The 17943-nt window shown below is 41.7% G+C and overlaps 2 protein-coding genes across 2 annotated transcripts in view; both read left to right on the top strand.

Annotated features, from left to right (window-relative positions):
- The first annotated feature begins 4960 nt into the window (after positions 1-4960).
- LOC139331430 (small integral membrane protein 32) lies at positions 4961-8183 on the top strand. Its single transcript, XM_070962896.1, has 2 exons — positions 4961-5631; positions 6045-8183. Exon 2 carries the CDS (start codon positions 6079-6081, stop codon positions 6418-6420), a length of 342 nt encoding a protein of 113 aa, XP_070818997.1. The 5' UTR covers positions 4961-5631; positions 6045-6078; the 3' UTR covers positions 6421-8183.
- Positions 8184-10181: 1998 nt separating this feature from the next.
- LOC139330948 (protein diaphanous homolog 1) overlaps positions 10182-17943 on the top strand; it is a 74972-nt gene continuing 67210 nt past the window's right edge. Inside the window, exon 1 of the mRNA XM_070962181.1 lies at positions 10182-10951. Within this exon, the coding sequence (XP_070818282.1) occupies positions 10847-10951 (105 nt within the window). The 5' untranslated portion in view covers positions 10182-10846. The remainder of the gene's footprint in view (positions 10952-17943) is intronic.

The raw sequence follows: 17943 nt of genomic DNA, 5'->3' as shown, positions 1-17943 counted from the left end.
GTTTGATTCTCCGTCTTTTTTTAATCGGCTTTTTGTTTCTGTCTGCCTCAGCAACTATTTTCTTCTGTGTCACTTTCCATTTGTCTTTGTACCATTGCTGTTTTCTTTTCCTTTCCTTTCACGTTTTATGTGTCACTGGTTTTGTCTGAATAACAGGTGGTTTAGCAACACTAGAAAGGGGACATTACTGAGTAATTGGCTGTTTCTCTCTGTCTCCCCCTCCTCTCCTCATCCAGATTTAGCCTCCAGGAAGCAGAACTCAACACTACAAACATACACATACCCGTGGTGGGATCAGAGATGATGTCTTATACGGAGCACTGGTTCTGTTATTTCCCACTTCTCCTTTTCCACCCCACTCCTCCTTTCTTCTGCCCTCCCTCTCCACCCATTTCACCACGTTTTGAATATCTGGGCTTCTAGGGTGAGTCTCGGCTCTAACGAACACCCTCCCTACTATCAGACAAGCACCCACTTACATTGCCCCCCCCCCATTCCTCCCAAAAACCTTTCACTGATCCCGAACATAACCGACCCGAAATTATTCACATTTGAATTGCAGATGAAAAAGAAGGTGAAAGAGGGCCAAGCTGAGCCTCAGCATCTCTGCTCCCTTTTTATAGTTTATTTTACTATTCTCAAGCTCACATTTGAAATTCCCTGGTGGCCTTAAATGGCTGAGTCTGCTTTGTTTGCTATTGAGCCGAGAGGCTACTTGACCTGCACTGAGATCTGAGCCTAAGCTATAAAACAGAGTATGAATCAAAATGTACAATGGCAATGGCAGACTTTGGAGAAATCCTTTTTTTTTCATTTTCCTGTGTATTTTTCTGTACTTTACTTAACTCATGCAACATGCTACAGTTCAGAGGGAATTATTGCACTTTTTCCTACATTGCATTTATCTGCCAGATTAAGGGCTTATCAAATATAATAAACTACCCAAAAGCTGAGCAACTAGTCTGATGATCATTTAAGTCATTTTTCATGCAAAAACATTTCATAAATAATAAAACAAATGAATCAACAGATTGACCGATAATGAAAATAATTATTGGTTTCAGTCCTATATGGAATAATTAAAATTTACCAACTTCAACTGCAAAATCAATGCATGAGTAATAGTAATCTAATAATTTAGTACCTTTACTTCTACTTTACTACTACGACTTTTACTTCAATTTATCATGTAGTGGTAGTTTTCTCTCTCTCTCTGTCTGTCTGTGTGTGTGTGCGTGTGTGTGTGTGTGTGTGTTTCAGTGGTTACATGACAGCTGCTGCTCACTTTGAGTATCCATTTGTCATTTTTACCGCAAGCGAAAGTAAATGCCTCTCCCTTAATGCCTCCCTGGGATGAGAAGCAGCATTTGGTGTTCTGGTGAGATAATCAAGTGACTAATTGTAGAGTGTCTGATTTCTGCCAATGGGGGCGTTTGATGCGCTGGCAGGGAGAAATCCTATTTTGCCGGTTTATTTTTCCACAGAGGTTAAAGAGGAGATGGTTAAAAGAAAATGAAGACAATTACAGAAAATTAGAGAGGGTAGACATTGTGTGTCATTTGTCATTTTTTTGTTTAAGATTCTTGTTGGAAATCAGTCAGACAGAAAATGGAATTGAATTGACATAAGAGATAAAGGAGTCCGAGCTGCTTGTGTAGCCATTAGTGATCATATTGACTGCATTGTGTAACATGTGTGTGTGTGTTTGAAGTGACTGGAGCATGCTTAAGCTTGCACACTGTATGTGTGAAAGAGTGACTGCATGTGTTCTCCCTCTTTCTCAGTCTGCTTCTGTTTATGTAAGTGTGTAGCAGTGTGTGTATGTGACTGCTTGTGGTTTATTCATGTCAAATGTCTCCTGTAAGTGTGTTTATGTGTGTGTGTGCAGTGCTGGAGCGTCTGGACCCACACCAATGTTCTCATAATCTGTTTCTCTCTGGCTTTTGTGTGTTTTAGTCTGGAGAGTCTGTCTGGGAGTATCACTGTTATCAGATGCTATGCGTACGTGCGTGTCTGTATGTGTGTCTGTCTTTGCAGGCAGGAGGGGATGATAGTATTGATTAGATATGTTGATTTTTTTAATGATTTTGAAGCTTTGGTAGCACTTTTTTATGTGCCAACCTTCCAGTGAGGCCATGAAAAGCAGAGATGGATAGACTCTATAGACAGTATATTTGGGTAACTGTTGGACTCCTGCCTGTGCGGCAAATGATTCCACTGCTCTGTGGAGCTCATGCTGAGGAAAGCAACAAAACAATATTACTCTTTCATGAAGTAAAAATAAACAAAACTCAGTGGACTCAAGCAATTTTTTCTCAAAGGAATTAGCAATAAAGGCCGAGGAAAGCACTGCTGTGAGTGCAGATTACCACCACTTTTGTTAGTGCTTTGTGCTCTTTACATCACCCGCACTTGAAGTGGCATAATTTGTGGTGACTAAAACTTAATGATGTAGAACAGTGGCAGAAGACTGTGAGTGTGGGATTTCCAAAACGTTTTCCTGCTTGAAATAATGAAAAATAAGAGTAATAAAATAACGAGCCCTGAGCAGAACCAATTCTCCAGTCAGCTGACAGTGCAGAGGAGTGTGTATCATTGTGTGTTTTATCAGTGTTTGTGTAAATGAGAGAGAGGGTGGTGTGGCTGGTGTGTGTAGGCTACACATACATAATCCATGTTGACTTGCATGGTGTGCCATTTGCTTTGGTTATGCCTCATCAGTGGGAACATTAAGCTTCTTTTAAGCACTTCTCTGACTCTTTTTTCATCTTGTAAAACACCATTATCAAACTTAGAAAAAGAAATCCAAAAAATTTGTGGTTTTCTTGTTTATCTCCTTTTCGAGCTCTTGGTGCTTCATGGATGAGTTGTCTTTCCCTCTCTTTTTTATGGATTAAAAGGATTAAGAAACAGAACGAGATGGAGAAAGGGATGTAGAGTGAGAGGGAAGGAGAAGGAGGGAAGAGAAAGACACAAAGAGAAGTGAAAGAAAGAGGCCACACAACGGAGAAGGGGAAAGAAGACGTGAGGGAATTAGAGGGGATGAAAAGTAGCCAGTGATGGACAGAGTCTACATTGTGTTAGTTTGGGAGTGCATGTAGGACACAAAGGAAGAGCATGTGAACAAAGACACAGAAGGAGACAGGTCATTGTTTTGTGTGACATGATGGTTGACAGCATTAAGGAGTTTGAGGGGAGGTGAAGTCCATCGTGGTGGAGAATTACAATTCACCACTCCTGATCAAAATTCCATTGTCATGGGTTACAGCTAATTAGCCACAGAGCAAGGCATCAATCACCGTATGCGCCATGGCATATCACAGCCCTTCTCCCTCCCTTCCCGTTTTTTTCCTTCTCCTTTCAACTTAACCACATCACCTGGTAATGATGTGTGAGCTGAGTCTGTTAGCAACCTCGCAGTGGAGAGTCGCAAGTTTAACAAGACAATATCATCACTTGAGGGCACTCACACAGTTTTTATTTGTGTGTCTTTGGATTTGCTGCTGTGCCTGTCTTGCATTTGTACATCTCTCTCTCTCTCTCTCTCTCTCTCTCTCTCTCTCTCTCTCTCTCTCTCTGTGTGTGTGTGTGTGTGTGTGTGTGTGTGTGTGTGTGTGTGTGTGTGTGTGTGTGTGTGTGTGTGTGTGTGTGTGTGTGTGTGAATGTATGATGGGGATGGGGATAGCAGCAAGCCCGCAAGGCAGGGAACGAGTGCCACATCCAAAAAGCACTAATAAACAGTAATCTCCTTAGCCGTCACAATTACTGCTGTTCCTCCACGTATGTAAACAAGGCTTTAGGCTGTATTTGGATTTCCCATGTGGCATGCACATTGTACCAGACTCTGGTCCACTGTAATCCCCTTTCTTGTTGAATACAAATTTGATGTGGGACACCAAGTCACTATTTGTCTGTTATCTGTTGACTAGTTTTCCTCAAACTTTTTATTGCATGTTTGCATATATGTGAATGTGGCATCAAAGTCTATTCCAAATGTGGGGATGGTTTACAGTATGGTGCAATAAGTGTGTGTGTGTGTGTGTGTGTGTGTGTGTGTGTGTGTGTGTGTGTGTGTGTGTGTGTGTATGTGTGTGTGTGTGTGTGTGTGTGTGTATGTGTGTGTGTGTGTGTGTGTGTGTGTCTCTGCCCTTGCCTTCTATGCCTGCCAGCCACTCTATTGTGACAGAACAGGTGCAGATGAATATGAAACAGATCGGCAGAGCTTTTAGGGTCTGGCCTTTTGTATGCACGCTCATGTCTGAAGCATCATGTAAGAGCAAACTGGCCTTCAATCTCCATCTTTAGCGCCTTGTTTTTTAGTGTCTAGCACCAATGTCAAATTTGCAGAGAGCAAACACATTAATGTTCTGAACACACAGACCAGGGCCATGTGTGTCGCAAGAGCAATTTTGTTGCCCTTTAAGTCTTTCCTGAAGGAAATAAAGTGACAGTTTATCCAGAATTTTGTGTACTCAGGCACTAAGACCTGAAATAAAAGAAGAATAGATGACTCGGCAGACCTTTTCTGAAATTTAATCACCCCTATGAGTTCTTACACACACTCACCAATCTCACACCTTTTCCTGCTCTCTCCTCACCCCCGTGTGAGACATTCCCCACACGGGCCCAGGAATGGTTCTGACCTAACTTTTTTCTCATCACTTTGAGAATAGATAGATAGATAGATAGATAGATAGATAGATAGATAGATAGATAGATAGATAGATAGATAGATAGATAGATAGATAGATAGATAGATAGATAGATAGATAGATAGATGGGACTTTTTTCTTGTGACTCAGTAGGCTGACACGCATCCCTGTCCGATGATGTGCCTCCAGCGCCCTCCTTCCCCTCTCCTGATCTGCAATTCTCTCTCTCTCTCTCTCTCTCTCTCTCTCTCTCTCTCTCTCTCTCTCTCTCTCTCTCTCTCACCCTCTGTCTCGCTCTCCGCTGTGTCATACATACGAAGCCAAGGACCGAGATGGGAAGGTGCTCACGACCCGGCGTGCTGCTGTGTTTTGTCGTACACTAATCCCTCCTTTCGTCTCATTTTTAGTCATACTGAATCAATAACCCCCTAAGGTCAGACCGTCAATAGCATCTTTTCAACTCATATCGACCCTTTACTGGATAAAAGAACAAGCAGAGCTGAGCCCAGTGCGCACAGGCAAAGGCGATCTCGCTTTACTGCGCACCACGACGCACAAGGAGACGTGTGCGCACCAGCGATCGCCGCTGAACTTCACCACCTCTGACAGACCCTATGTCATTTGGATATCGCTACAGTAGCCTGCGATAACGCAATGTGTGCTCAACCACACGCGTGACAGGACGATTTGGATTTAAACACCAACAAGTGGAATTTACCATGTTTTCTGTCACTGGGACCCTGGTCTGCGCTGACACGTTTGATTTGATCTGTTCGGTTTAATGGGATGTGAGACGTCGCTTTAACAACCCAGTCAGCGACATATGGTCTGTAGGCGCGCATTCTAGGCTATCGACCCGCCGCGTCACCACGGTGCGTCCTCGGCGGGGCTCGAGCGGACAGAGGGACGCTGAGGAATGCGGAGCCGGGATTTTGTCTTTTCCAGCTCACCTGCGGAATTCTTCGCAGCGCACACCAAAGTAAGTGATTCTCTCAACTAAAACCATGTGCTGTGGTTCGTTTAATGTTGCTGTGGGATTCCACAAAAACAAAATCACAAGGTTTTAGCATTTCTAGGAATCTATAGTTTGTACTGAACAGTGACTCCAGTCTACTTTATGGTGTTTTTCCTCATCACTTTTGGTGTCCTCTGTGTCCTGATTTGAACATATATCAAAGATTATCTGTGTCACTGCATGGGGTTCATAAGTGACCTTGTCAAACACTGAGGTATTTTGGGATCACAGGATTTTTAATAGTCCTATTCTTAAAGGTTGTTCCCAAATTTGCCACACGGGAAACGCTCCTGATTCTTTATTTTATCGGAGTTGCTTCATCACCTAAAGAGGGTCAGTGCGCTGCATAACCTTTCTCGTGTCTTTCCAACCTCCAGCCGATCGACGCAGCCGGTGAGTCCGCGGGGCGCCATGCTGAGGCAGATTCTCCTCAACTCCACCGACACCCCAGACTTCGACCTGGTGCTCATGGCCCAGTCCTCCACGCACGGCCCCTCCTCCCTGAACGCCTCCCACGGCGGCTCGGTGAGCGTGGCCGCTCTTCTGAGACCCACCACGGGGCGAGGGGGAGGAGGGCTCCGGGAGGGCGAGCTCCACAAACCGGACCTGATCACCTACATAGTCATGTGCCTACTGTTGTTCCTGTTGGTGCTGCTTATTGTGTTCTTCATCAACTGCCAGCTCCGGAACTCTTTCTTCGCCTCCATGCCATATGATAGGTCACTGAGAGAGGCACGGACCTCCTACAAGTAAACTAGACCACAAGGACAAATCTCTGGGACTCTGGTTGAGACTCATGTGGGGGTTTAACTGGTCAACTAGCTGGTCACCCCTGAACTGCTGCTGCTGCTGCTGCTCATACTGGACACATGAAGTTGTTGCCTTTGTGAGTTGTTTTGGACATGTTGGAAAGCCTCAATATCCTGGAATCCCCAAGAAAACCTAATATGATTAGTCAGGGCCTGGATTATGCCAAATGTTGCCCACATTTCTCACTTCAGGGCCCACAGCACTATCCCAAAACAGATAGCACTTCCATCCATGGGGGCAACAGTGTAACCTGTGATCAGATTAGTGAGTCATATACAGTATTTTCTGGTAAATAATGAATGACTTGTGAAACAATCCATCATCCCCTGCAACCCCCAATGTGGCCCCTGCACTGCACTTTGGAAACAAATGGTTTATTCCTTTACAGTATATTCCCAAGCTTGTATTAATCGTTGCTTAAAAATTTGAACCTGTGGTTTGGCTTCAAAGTCACAGTATTTTACTCTGGGCCCTGATTAGATGAATCATTTTTGATTATCATTTATGGAAACATGACTTATGCCAACATAGGAAGAGTCCACAGTAGTTTGTATATAAAATATTTTGTATATCTGTAACTTAACTGTCTTGTCTTGTGAAATAATTCGGTCAACACACAATTTCCACCTCTTTGTCCACTGTAAAATTGTGATTAACTGATATACTGTAGGCCTCTATACGCATAAAGATATTCAAATGTACTTTGAAGTCTGTTCCTCTATTTACCTGTTTATGAATGGCGACGCTGAAGGTGACGCTGCAGCTGCTGATGTGAAGGACCAACTGTTCATCATTTCACATGTGCGTAGAGGCACTTTTATGAGTACCATTGGGCAGCCAGCCGTATCGTGCACTTTCACTTTTAATTAACCTTTCCCCCACAATTTATAGTGCCAATATCCCAGAGAATGAAGACTTGAGGCTAAAGTTTATGACGAGACCTGTGCGATAAACCAAACTGTTGTCGGTTTCAGTGCCACCAGTGATGCACAAATCCTCTCCAATCTTGTTGTTGGAAAACATCTCTCACATACCAAGACAGACAGATGAGCATATCGCTGTAATCCTGCTCCTGTGTGTGTGTGTGTGTGTGTGTGTGTGTGTATGTGTGTGTGATTATGTGTGTGTGTGTGTGTGTGTGTGTGTGTGTGTGTGTGTGTGTGTGTGTGTATGTGTGTGTGATTGTGTGTGTGCACATGTGTGTATGCCTGAGAAGTAAGAGAAACACTGCACCTCAAGTAGTGCACATACTGTATGCCAAAATGACTCAAGCCAGGAGAAAGGGAGTCAGAGAATTCCTCTGAATATTCATTCATTGACCCCAGAATTCTTCATCTGAGATGTGAAATCCTGCTGATGAGCTAAACACAGTGATTATTATTGCCTGTGGTGCGTAATCAAAAGTATTGTCTGGATCTGAGAAACGCTGAAATAAGATGTTGCAAGAGAGGGACAAAGGCCACATCTGCCTGGAGTGTTGGACTTATAATGACCGACAACCACAGACTGGTTTTGAAAGACAGTCCTCTAAGAAAGATTTTGTCAGCATATTCAGAAGAATGAGCTATGCGCCTTCTCGATTGAATTATTTGCTGCAATTGCCTTGTATGTCTTTGTATTATTGTCCTCTAAATGCGATATGCATTTGTGAATACAAAGAAATCACTGTAAAGAGCAAAGCAGGTAATAAAGTAGGCAACATCATTATTGTTTCAGTACTGATGCAGTAACTTTGCATGACATGCTGTACTTGCTCTGACACTGCGGCACCTTCCACCACTTGGTGGCGCACCAAGTCTTATTATTTGTTTGCACAGTATGATTAGCTTACATGTACATTACCATGTACAAGTCATATACAAGCTATATACAAGCTCTCTCTCTCTCTCTCTCTCTCTCTCTCTCTCTCTTTGTATATATATAAATAGATGAGGACTTGAGGCTAAAGTTTATGACGAGACCTGTGTGTGTGTGTGTGTGTGTGTGTGTGTGTGTGTGTGTGTGTGTGTGTGTGTGTGTGTGTGTGTGTATGGGGGTTCAATAAGAGAAAGAAGGTGATAAGGGTTGCAAAGGGGGGGTCAGTACATCTCCAGATAATTTCCAAGGGATGTTAAGCTAAGGAACATATTGCAATAACGAATTGCAACCCCTACATTCACCTCGAACAGATCATTTTTCAGCATCCCATTAAATAGGAATTCCCAAAAATTACAGCCCTCTGCATGCACAATGCATCCTCTAATCAGATGTGCAGCCCATACTACTGCCAAGTGCACTGTCTGAGACAGAGGGCTACATGTAATCAGTCAAAACTTGATTATATTACTGTAATGAATATGTTTTTCATTTTTTTGTCATATTTCAATCAACCAGCAGATTATCGTCTGAAATGAAGTTGATGGATTGTTAACATCTCTCTGGTAGTTTTTTCTAACTAGCTGTTACCATGTGGGATGTAGCTTGATTAAGCATGCTGATTAAGAAGTTTTAATTAATCTATTTCCAGTCATTCTTATTAAACGCGTCAGCTAATTCAATTAAAGTTCAACTGAACCAAATTGTTGATTTGGGAAAAAAAAAAAAAAAAAACTATTTCAAGGGTTTTCAATTGTGTCTGCTTAAGATATATAATAAATGTTTGTTTCTATCTGCATAAGACATGGCAAATACAGACAGAGCAGAGCAGCAACCCCTATTGTACAGTTTTATTCCTGTTCCTTCCTATAAATTCCTGTTTATTCCCATGGAAAGTTTCCACCTTGAATATTCCAAGAGTTTTGCAACCCTAAATTTGATTAATAATGATTATGACTTGCACAATTAAGCTCTTGCCAAGCTCCAGCAGCCAAATTCCTTTCCAGATATGTGAGATAAGATGAATTGCCTGCATGGTGTGCAACCTTAGGTGTCTGACTGAGAGTTTTCTGGCCAATCTTACACATAACCTTAAGTCAAGGAGACAGAAATGTGTGTCACAGAGAGGTAGGGTGCAGTGGCAAGGTTCACTCTGCTTTAATCTTTAATTACAGGCAATACATTCTCTCTTATGTCTAGAAGTTTTATACAACATATGGTGAATAACATAAGAGGGGAAAATAGAGTATTGCCGTTGAAAACACTGCCTTAATTGATCTGATTTCTTGGCTATTTCCCGCGTAAACTATTTGTTAAGCTTCAGTGTAAAGGGGTGGGGTGTTCGAGGTTAGCGTTAATAACTCCACAGTACAGTATTGCCATCAGACTAGTTGTCTGTAGTAATATTCATGTTTACTGGCCTGTGCTGCCTGCTGGTGGTGGGTTATTCTACTACACTGCTCATTTCACATTTGAATTTGACCGGCTGTGAGGTTTTTAGTGTCTTTCCTTCTCTTCGTGGTGGATGTTTGTCTCTAGATTATGCCACAGTTCTGACACAATACCTTGTTGCGCCATTCCTGCAGTTCTGTACACGTCATAAACAGCGATTCCATGGAAGTGATGCAATTGAAATTTGGTCAAATTCGATTGTATCAGTCCGCATTTAGACTGCTCCTCATTTTACCGTTGGACCCTGTAACTCTCCCATGGAGGTGTGATGATCCCTAGACCCACAGATGTGCGCGTTTATGGAGCAAGTGTCTGTTCAATCCCCTCAGGTGTAACTGCAGAGCGCAGGCTCCGCCCCAACCAGCTCTGACCAGACTGTCAGAAGAACAGGAAGACTCCGTTAGTGCTAAGGACGCAGTCGCTTCCCCACTGTCATTCAGGGGTTAAAAAGTTAACTACAAAGTTGTACCAGGCATGGAAACTAATTTTGGACTCGTCGCCGGGACAAGTCATCCGTAACACCAACTCGTCGCCCGTGTTTTGGTCACCGAAACAACTCGTGGAAGTTTATTTTCCCTCCACGGAGACTTTACCTACTGTAGCTAGACAGGCTAGCCCAGCTAAAGCTAACGTTAGCACAGACCTCATATTTTCGGGACTTAAATTCACTTTGTTAAAGCTTCGGAGTGTGTTACACGTGGATACTGGTAGAATAAAGCACTCATTTGTATGTTGTAAACGCAACAGGTTGTTTTCGTACGTTTCTTCCGGAGGACTTGGGGCTGTGCTTTGAATTTCCCTCCTTCAGTGATACAGACAGACGGCTTAGCGAGGGGTTCGTTCGGTGTAGTTGGCTTTCCACCAAATCAGTAGCAACGTTGTGCTAATTGTGGCTAGTTAGCCGGGGGACTAGCCCAGGCCAAGGGAATCAACAGTTGGCTTTTTCGGAAGTTAAGAAAGGTCGTCAGAGGAAACACTTTCTTTGTTTTTTACGTTTGAATGCGGGGAGATAACCGCCACACGGCTTTATTTTGACATTCAATTCAAGGAGACGGATTAATTTATGAACATGGATCCCCCCACGGGGAACTCTGCCTCAGCTGCTGGCCCCAAGAAAGACAAGAAATCAAAGAAGAACTGTGAGGATGGAGATGGAAAAAAGAAATTTGTGAGTATCTCACAGGGTCAACTTGTTGAACTTGTGTGCTGTTTGGATAACTTAGCTGGGCTCCACAACGTTGCACCTAACTGCACTGATAGTGACATTTTCTTCCTCTCATATTTCAAATGAAGCTACAGGGCACCAAACTGCCACCATACCTGTAATTACTTTGACCCCCTTGAGCTGTACACCAGCTGTCGTAGAGCTTGTGTTGTTACCTTGAAGAATTCATGATTCAGGTCAAAGTATGAGGAAGTAACTGTCCCTCCATCTTTGAAGATTTTCACAGTGTAATAAACCTGAAGTTATGCAGTCCTGAGTAACTACAACACGTCAAAACAATGACGAAGCTTTTATTATTTTTGAGCATTTGACAAAGTACAAAGACTCACCCAGTTGCACAACCACATGCACAAAGTAATGATTCGTTTTTTTTATAGCAGGGACTGTATGTATTTTCAAAAAGTATATAAAATGAATACTTGGCAATAGAATTGTGTCAAATGAGAGAGGGAACTTTGTATGGTAAGGTGTGGCATTGGCACAATGGATTTTCTCAAGGTGACTTCATCACTATGACATCATGTGGTGTTTACCTGGCTGTGTCAGCATGTGTGATTCAGTGTGGTGTCTTGATAGGGAGTCATCAGTCGTGACGCTCATCATCAGCCAATGTTGCGTAACTTAACCTCTTGGCCATGTCTAGCAACAGGTGAAAACTGATATTCCACACACTGACAAATGGTAACCATAGAGGATGCACAGCAGACATATCTGATCACAGAGTACACCAAGTCCTCCATAAACAAACACTTACTTTCAGAGAGTTTTCAGGCCCTGTATTAGTCCCACTAAGATGCCCTCTTGCTGAAACCACAAGGTATTTTATATCCTGGTCTAAGGAATGTGCATTAACCTTTATTTATATATATATATATATATATATATATATATATATATATATATATATATATATATATATATATATATATATATATATATATATATATATTTTTATTATTATTTATGGATACATACAGAACATTTTGTTCTGGGTTTTTGTAGGGAACATTTTAATGTAAATAGTGCCACCCTGGACATGAGCCCAATAACATGCCAAGCCATAGTGGTATAGGGTTGTAGTTGGTCTTTGTTAAAGTTATGGTTTTGATGACAAGACCTGGTGTATTCGAACAGTTAGCCTACACTGGCCTGCAGGCACAGTCAGTGGAGAAGTGAAAAGCTGTCCGTGCTGTACTGAAAATGTATGCTCTTATGCTTTTTCAGCTTTTGCAAACAGAGACAGATAAATAGATGAAAATGAAGTGATGTATAATATAATGGTATAATATTACAGGAGTGTTAATGTATGCACAGGTTTAGGTAGGCCTATGACAGAAACCAATTGTGCAATGTCCTGTGATAACACTGCATGCCTGAGTCTGTGTTTGAAGGTGAGTGCATATCTGTATACATGTGCAGCATGGTGACCCACCTTAGAGGGAGCTATGTCCTTGAATTCAGTACACCAGTAACTCTGAAATTTGAGCCCATTCTGGCAGAGTTTTTGTTACACCACGGTCAGAGGTCAGAGAGGAGTTAAGGGGTGTAGAATTATGTGTGGCATGTATGATCTACAGTGTGATGTCTTCTCAACTATTTTGTCTGTGGCAAATCTGACTTCATCACTCTCCTCAGACATACCAGTGATAATAACGTGATGCTGTATGTATGGCTTAATGACGTGTGTGTGGCTTGCCGTCATTTGGTGTTTTGACCCAAAGTCATCCCTGTGTGAATGCCTCTCCATTGTTTCATCTGGGACTAAGTGACAGTGTGGGTGGGCTATTCAGTTTTGTTAATCATCATTGTGGTTACGGTTTTTGGATGAATTGAGGACAGAATTGATGATTTATTTTTTTATATAGTTTGTTGTTGGAATAATGCCACTGAATTGCCACTTCAGCTAGGCTCGGCACTCAGACAAATAGTATGGCTGTTTGCTGCATGCACAATTTATGACAGTGACAATTTATGACAATTTTGTCCATTTATACTCTGCCCCATCACTATTCAGTACATTGAATATTCACTAACCCCAACATCAACCCCTGTCAGACTGTGTGTGTCTCAGTTCACACACTGGCTGTTTTTTTGGCATATAGCCTGTAGTTATGTTTCACAGAATGCTTAACATGATTTGCTGTGCTTACAGGTACTTTGGTAGTTGAGGATGATCCATGTATTTTCTATGAAAAGTCAGGTCATTAGCTGGGTTCCCTGAAGCACTATCTGTGTTCTTCAGGCCCAGAGAGACAGAAAGGATCAGCATCCATGAATACTGTTGACATAAACAGACTGGCTCAACCCAGCAGGCAGCCACAGTGTGGATTAGCCAGGGATCACTGCCTTGGACAGTTGTTTGGGATACAAGGTGAACTGCAGATCACATATTCTGGCTCTGGGACACCTTGTTGAATTTGGCAGGTTATCTGTTTTTTGGTGGGAAGGTTTGCAGAATTCTATCAAGTAGACCTTTTCCATGCCTTGATGAGGAATTAGTGATCAAGGTGATCACTAACCAATATTTGGAGTGATTTGTCTAAGATGAGCATGCTCTTGTGGGGCTTCTGGTAAATCTTTGCATTTATCTCAGAGCTTGATTGGTTATTTGCTAATTATTGGCATTCCATATAGTCTTTTGAATCAGTTTGATAATGACATATGTTGGATTTTGAGCCAGAATTATAGAACTTTCCTATCAGCTGTGTAAGAGGATGGCTTGCATTACAATGCTGTGATGTTAAACACTGTGCATGACCTCAGACCACCCTAGCTGGCTACTCCATACCCTTGTGGAAAGCCCTGACTGGGATGTGTGTGTCTTCTTTTTTTCTTTGTTTTGTTTCTTACTGCTCATGCATGTAATCCCAGCCTACCCATTGGATTATTTCTCTAATGTTATTTAAAGATAATGGAAGTCGAGCTTTTTACAGCATTAATGATTATGATATTGCCAATGTTTAGTTTCAGTTTCATATACAGAAATTAATAATTTAGATTCATGATATTTTTATTATTGGATTTTAGCAAGTACACAGAGATTCCTAGTTTTACATTATGTGGCAGTTGTTTCCCTACATTGTCCTTGTATGCAGTGTTGTTTTGGGGGTTTTGTGCCCCAGTCCTCGCCAGTCAGCATGGGTGTAAGTGTTGAACACAGTTTGACATGCTGGTGTTCATCATTTAAGGTCTGATTAATTGCAAAGATAAGTGCATCTTCCTTGAAGCATAAAATCTTGTGACTGCATGTGCCTTTGTGCAGCAGTGCACCTACTTCCTGGGGGAACCACCTCAGCAAAAGCTTAATTTAAGATAACGCCACAAATTACGCCAGTCAGGTCACGACACTTTAGTCACAGAGTCTGACTCAAGTAGTACAAGTCAAGTAGAGTAGTTAAAAATTTGCTTTGGTGCACAGTCGGTCTCTTTTTGCCCTTTTTCTTTTTATATATGTCCGTTCTATTCCCCCAACACACACACACACACACACACACACACACACACACACACACACACACACACACACACACACACACACACACACACACACACACACACACAGAGTTTCCTGTTCTTTACGTCTTGGGGGAAGAGGAGCATACTGTGAGCTGAAGAATAGGGATGACTGAGTGCCAGTGTGAAACTGGAGTGGTTAATGGACTGCGAGTGGCAGGGGCCTCTTGGCTCAGAGTGAACAGGAGTATTTTAAAGAGGAAGGCTGAGCAAGGGAAACCAAGTGAGCCATCAGTGAGCAAGTACAGGGGAAGGCAGAGAGGTAGAGACAAATTGAGAGGGAGAGAAGCGTGTTTGACAGAAAGCAAAAGAAAGTGTGGGGAAGAAGCCAGAAAACAGAAATGCAGATAAGGAGATTAAAGAAATGCAGAAAAAAGTGCTTGAGTGGGGGTGCTATCAGCAATAACAAGTCACAGGTGGTGTGATGGGTATGGAAAGCTTGAATTACAGAGTTGACTCTAAAAACACAGTTAAAGGGCTGTAGTGTTGAAGGTGTTGTTTAGTTGTCAAGGCTAAACTTCTGGTGTGACATAACTGATAAAATGTGGACAGATGTGCAACATGAGTGAAAGCTTTAATCCAATTCTGCCATCATGCTTCTATGTGGATTTACCCAATATACTGTTAACTTAATGAAACATGTAACAGATTAACATACAGAGACTTCCTTCTTAGATGCTTTGGAATGTATTTCTGACAGCAATTTTAAATACCTGGCTTGCATTAGTTGTCATTTACTCAGGTTAGTCCAAGATCCTGTTCAGACACCACTAATTGGTAGCGTTGGGTGGTTCACTGGTTTCGTCACATCAGCGGTGAGACGTTCTGCCATGACATGGATTTTGCAATAGTATCATTACAGGGATAATTGTTTTAACATCTTAAAAATACTTGCTTTACTGTGGCTGTGGTAACATGCAGGTAGAGGGCTAAACACATATTCACAGAACTACAGCTGCATCCACTAACTACAATTTTCTTCAGTATAATGCCAAGTCCAGTAACAGGGAGATGTAGAAGGTGTCATCAAGAGCCATGCACACTGGTTTGTCTGTTGGCTGTAGCACCCAACACAAAAGTCTTCAACTACTCCAAATATACACATACTTTTTTGTTTTCCTTTCCTTTGCATTACTTTACATTACCCTTTTAATTTTTTTAATACTGTGAGATAAAATATAAATATATATATATATATATGTGTGTGTGTGTGTGTGTGTGTGTGTGTGTGTGTGTGTGTGTGTGTGTATGTGTGTGTGTGTGATTGTGTGTGTGTATATATATATATATGTATATATGTGTGTGTGTGTGTGTGTGTGTGTGTGTGTGTGTGTGTGTGTATATATATATATATATGTGTGTGTGTGTGTGTGTGTGTGTGTGTATGTATGTATGTATGTATGTATGTATGTATGTATGTATATATGTATACACACACACACACACACACACACACACACACACACACACACACACACACACACACACACACAGTGATATAAATTTTAGCTCATGTCACCCACCCTTAGTAATCAGGTGGAATGAAGACACTTGTTGGAATAATCTGCCATGGATGAGCATGATGTTTAACCTGCATTATGTTCTTTGCTTGCTCTGTCCTTACTGTACTTTACACATCAAAAAGGAACAGCTGTTGGCTCAGCTTAGGACTGTGTTTGGTTTGCTGAAGCCTGTTCTGACTAGATATGAGAGCTGAGTTGTGTAATAAAAGTGCCAGTGACCAATTTGTTGAGGCAGGCACACAGAGGAATGCAGTCACCACACCACTGAAATGCCACACTTAGAATGGAATCTCACCTTCTCCTAAACGGTTGTTTGATTCGGATGTTTTTTTTTAATCTCACACTTTACAGTTGACTTGGTGAGCCTGTGCCCTCTGATTCAATACATCAAGCATCAAGTACCTGATGACTGTATAGTTTTGAGACATCTCACAGATGAGTAGTCAGTTGGCCCATGTAATGGTGGTGCTCCTAAGATGATGTTTCAGGCAACAAAGTCTTCAGACTTGCAGTGATTATCCATCCACCACATCACACACAAACAGGGAATTTCCTAGTAACAAGACTGTAACAAAATACCCACTTTAACTGACTTAGTCAGATGGCTGAAGATTCACATTAGCCGCGCTGAGTATATGTTTTATGAGGATTGTGAGTTTTGCCTCCTATTTCTTACAATGGGCTAGCACTGTGGACCTAATGTGTCATGGCAACTGTGAATAAGAGCATTACTGACACCAAGAACCCGTACACACAATTCAATTCAATTTTATTTGTATAGCGCCAAATCACAACAAAAGTTGTCTCAGGACACTTTCCATATAGAGTTGGTACAGGCCAAGCTCTTTTATCTACAGACACCCAACAATTCCCTCATGAGCAAGCACTTGGCGACAGTGCCGAGGAAAAACACACAGTAGACAATGTCAGGTACCATTTGTTCTAGAAGGAATTGTGTGTTTTTTCTAACCGTTTTTTATATCAGATATGTTCAGTCAACAGCCATCTTATACTCTGAGGAAAAACTGTCATAGTCACAACTATCCCATGTCCTTTTCAGATCGTGCGTCTGACAATTTTTGTATTAATTGCTTGTCATGCATAACCACATGTCTTGTGGTCTGTTTGCTTAGATGCCTTATGCTGTCATGTATGTGTTGTTTAGTTTGATACACAGAGGCTGGAGAGGAAGTGGAGCACTGTTTTTCTGCATGTCATTCTTTGTCAGTCATGTTTATTTCCCCTTACTCAGAGATGAAATTTAAACCAATGCCTCTGTGCATAATATTTTGCCCAGAGCTATTGAATTTTTGAATTTAAAGTTTGTTCAGTTCAAATTAATAAACCGGCTAGTCCAGACAGTAGTAATTCACTTGTTCTGTTTATTTAAAGTGGAAACAGGCAACCTCTCAATTCCCTCTAGTGTTTCCAAGTGGTATTATTATTATTGACATCACCATTTTCCTTAGAACCCGACAACTACCAAAAGCATGGGACACATTGCATTTGTTTCTAAATTTCTGTGAAGAAATGGTCCACGCGACTTTGGAAATAAGAGAGATGAAAAAAGCATGTTGAAAAGGTAAAGTTAAATTGCCATAAAGCTGTCTATGCTGGTCCCGGTCCAATAAAATAGACCTGACATGTGGTATCCCGCAGGGCTCTATCCTAGGCCCAGTTCAGTCTATATATTTTACCACTTGGCAATATTATTAGAAATTGTAGCATCAATTTCCATGATTATGCTGATACCCAGCTGTATTTCTGTAAGCTCAAACTATTACAGTTCAATCAACAGCTTAACTACATGCATCTCATACTCAACTTGTGGATGTCTCAGAACCTCTTACAGCTTGATCAAGACAAAACTAAAATCCTTACAATTGGAGCAAAAGCTGA

This window comes from Chaetodon trifascialis, chromosome 5, assembly GCF_039877785.1.
Source record: "Chaetodon trifascialis isolate fChaTrf1 chromosome 5, fChaTrf1.hap1, whole genome shotgun sequence".
NCBI classification, from domain to species: domain Eukaryota; kingdom Metazoa; phylum Chordata; class Actinopteri; order Chaetodontiformes; family Chaetodontidae; genus Chaetodon; species Chaetodon trifascialis.
The sequence above is the reverse complement of the archived record's forward strand: the minus strand, read 5'-3'. Positions and strand labels throughout refer to the sequence as shown.

Bases quoted from the DNA above. Each gene is read 5' to 3' on its own strand.
- LOC139331430 (XM_070962896.1), top strand. From the start codon at position 6,079: ATGCTGAGGCAGATTCTCCTCAACTCCACCGACACCCCAGACTTCGAC.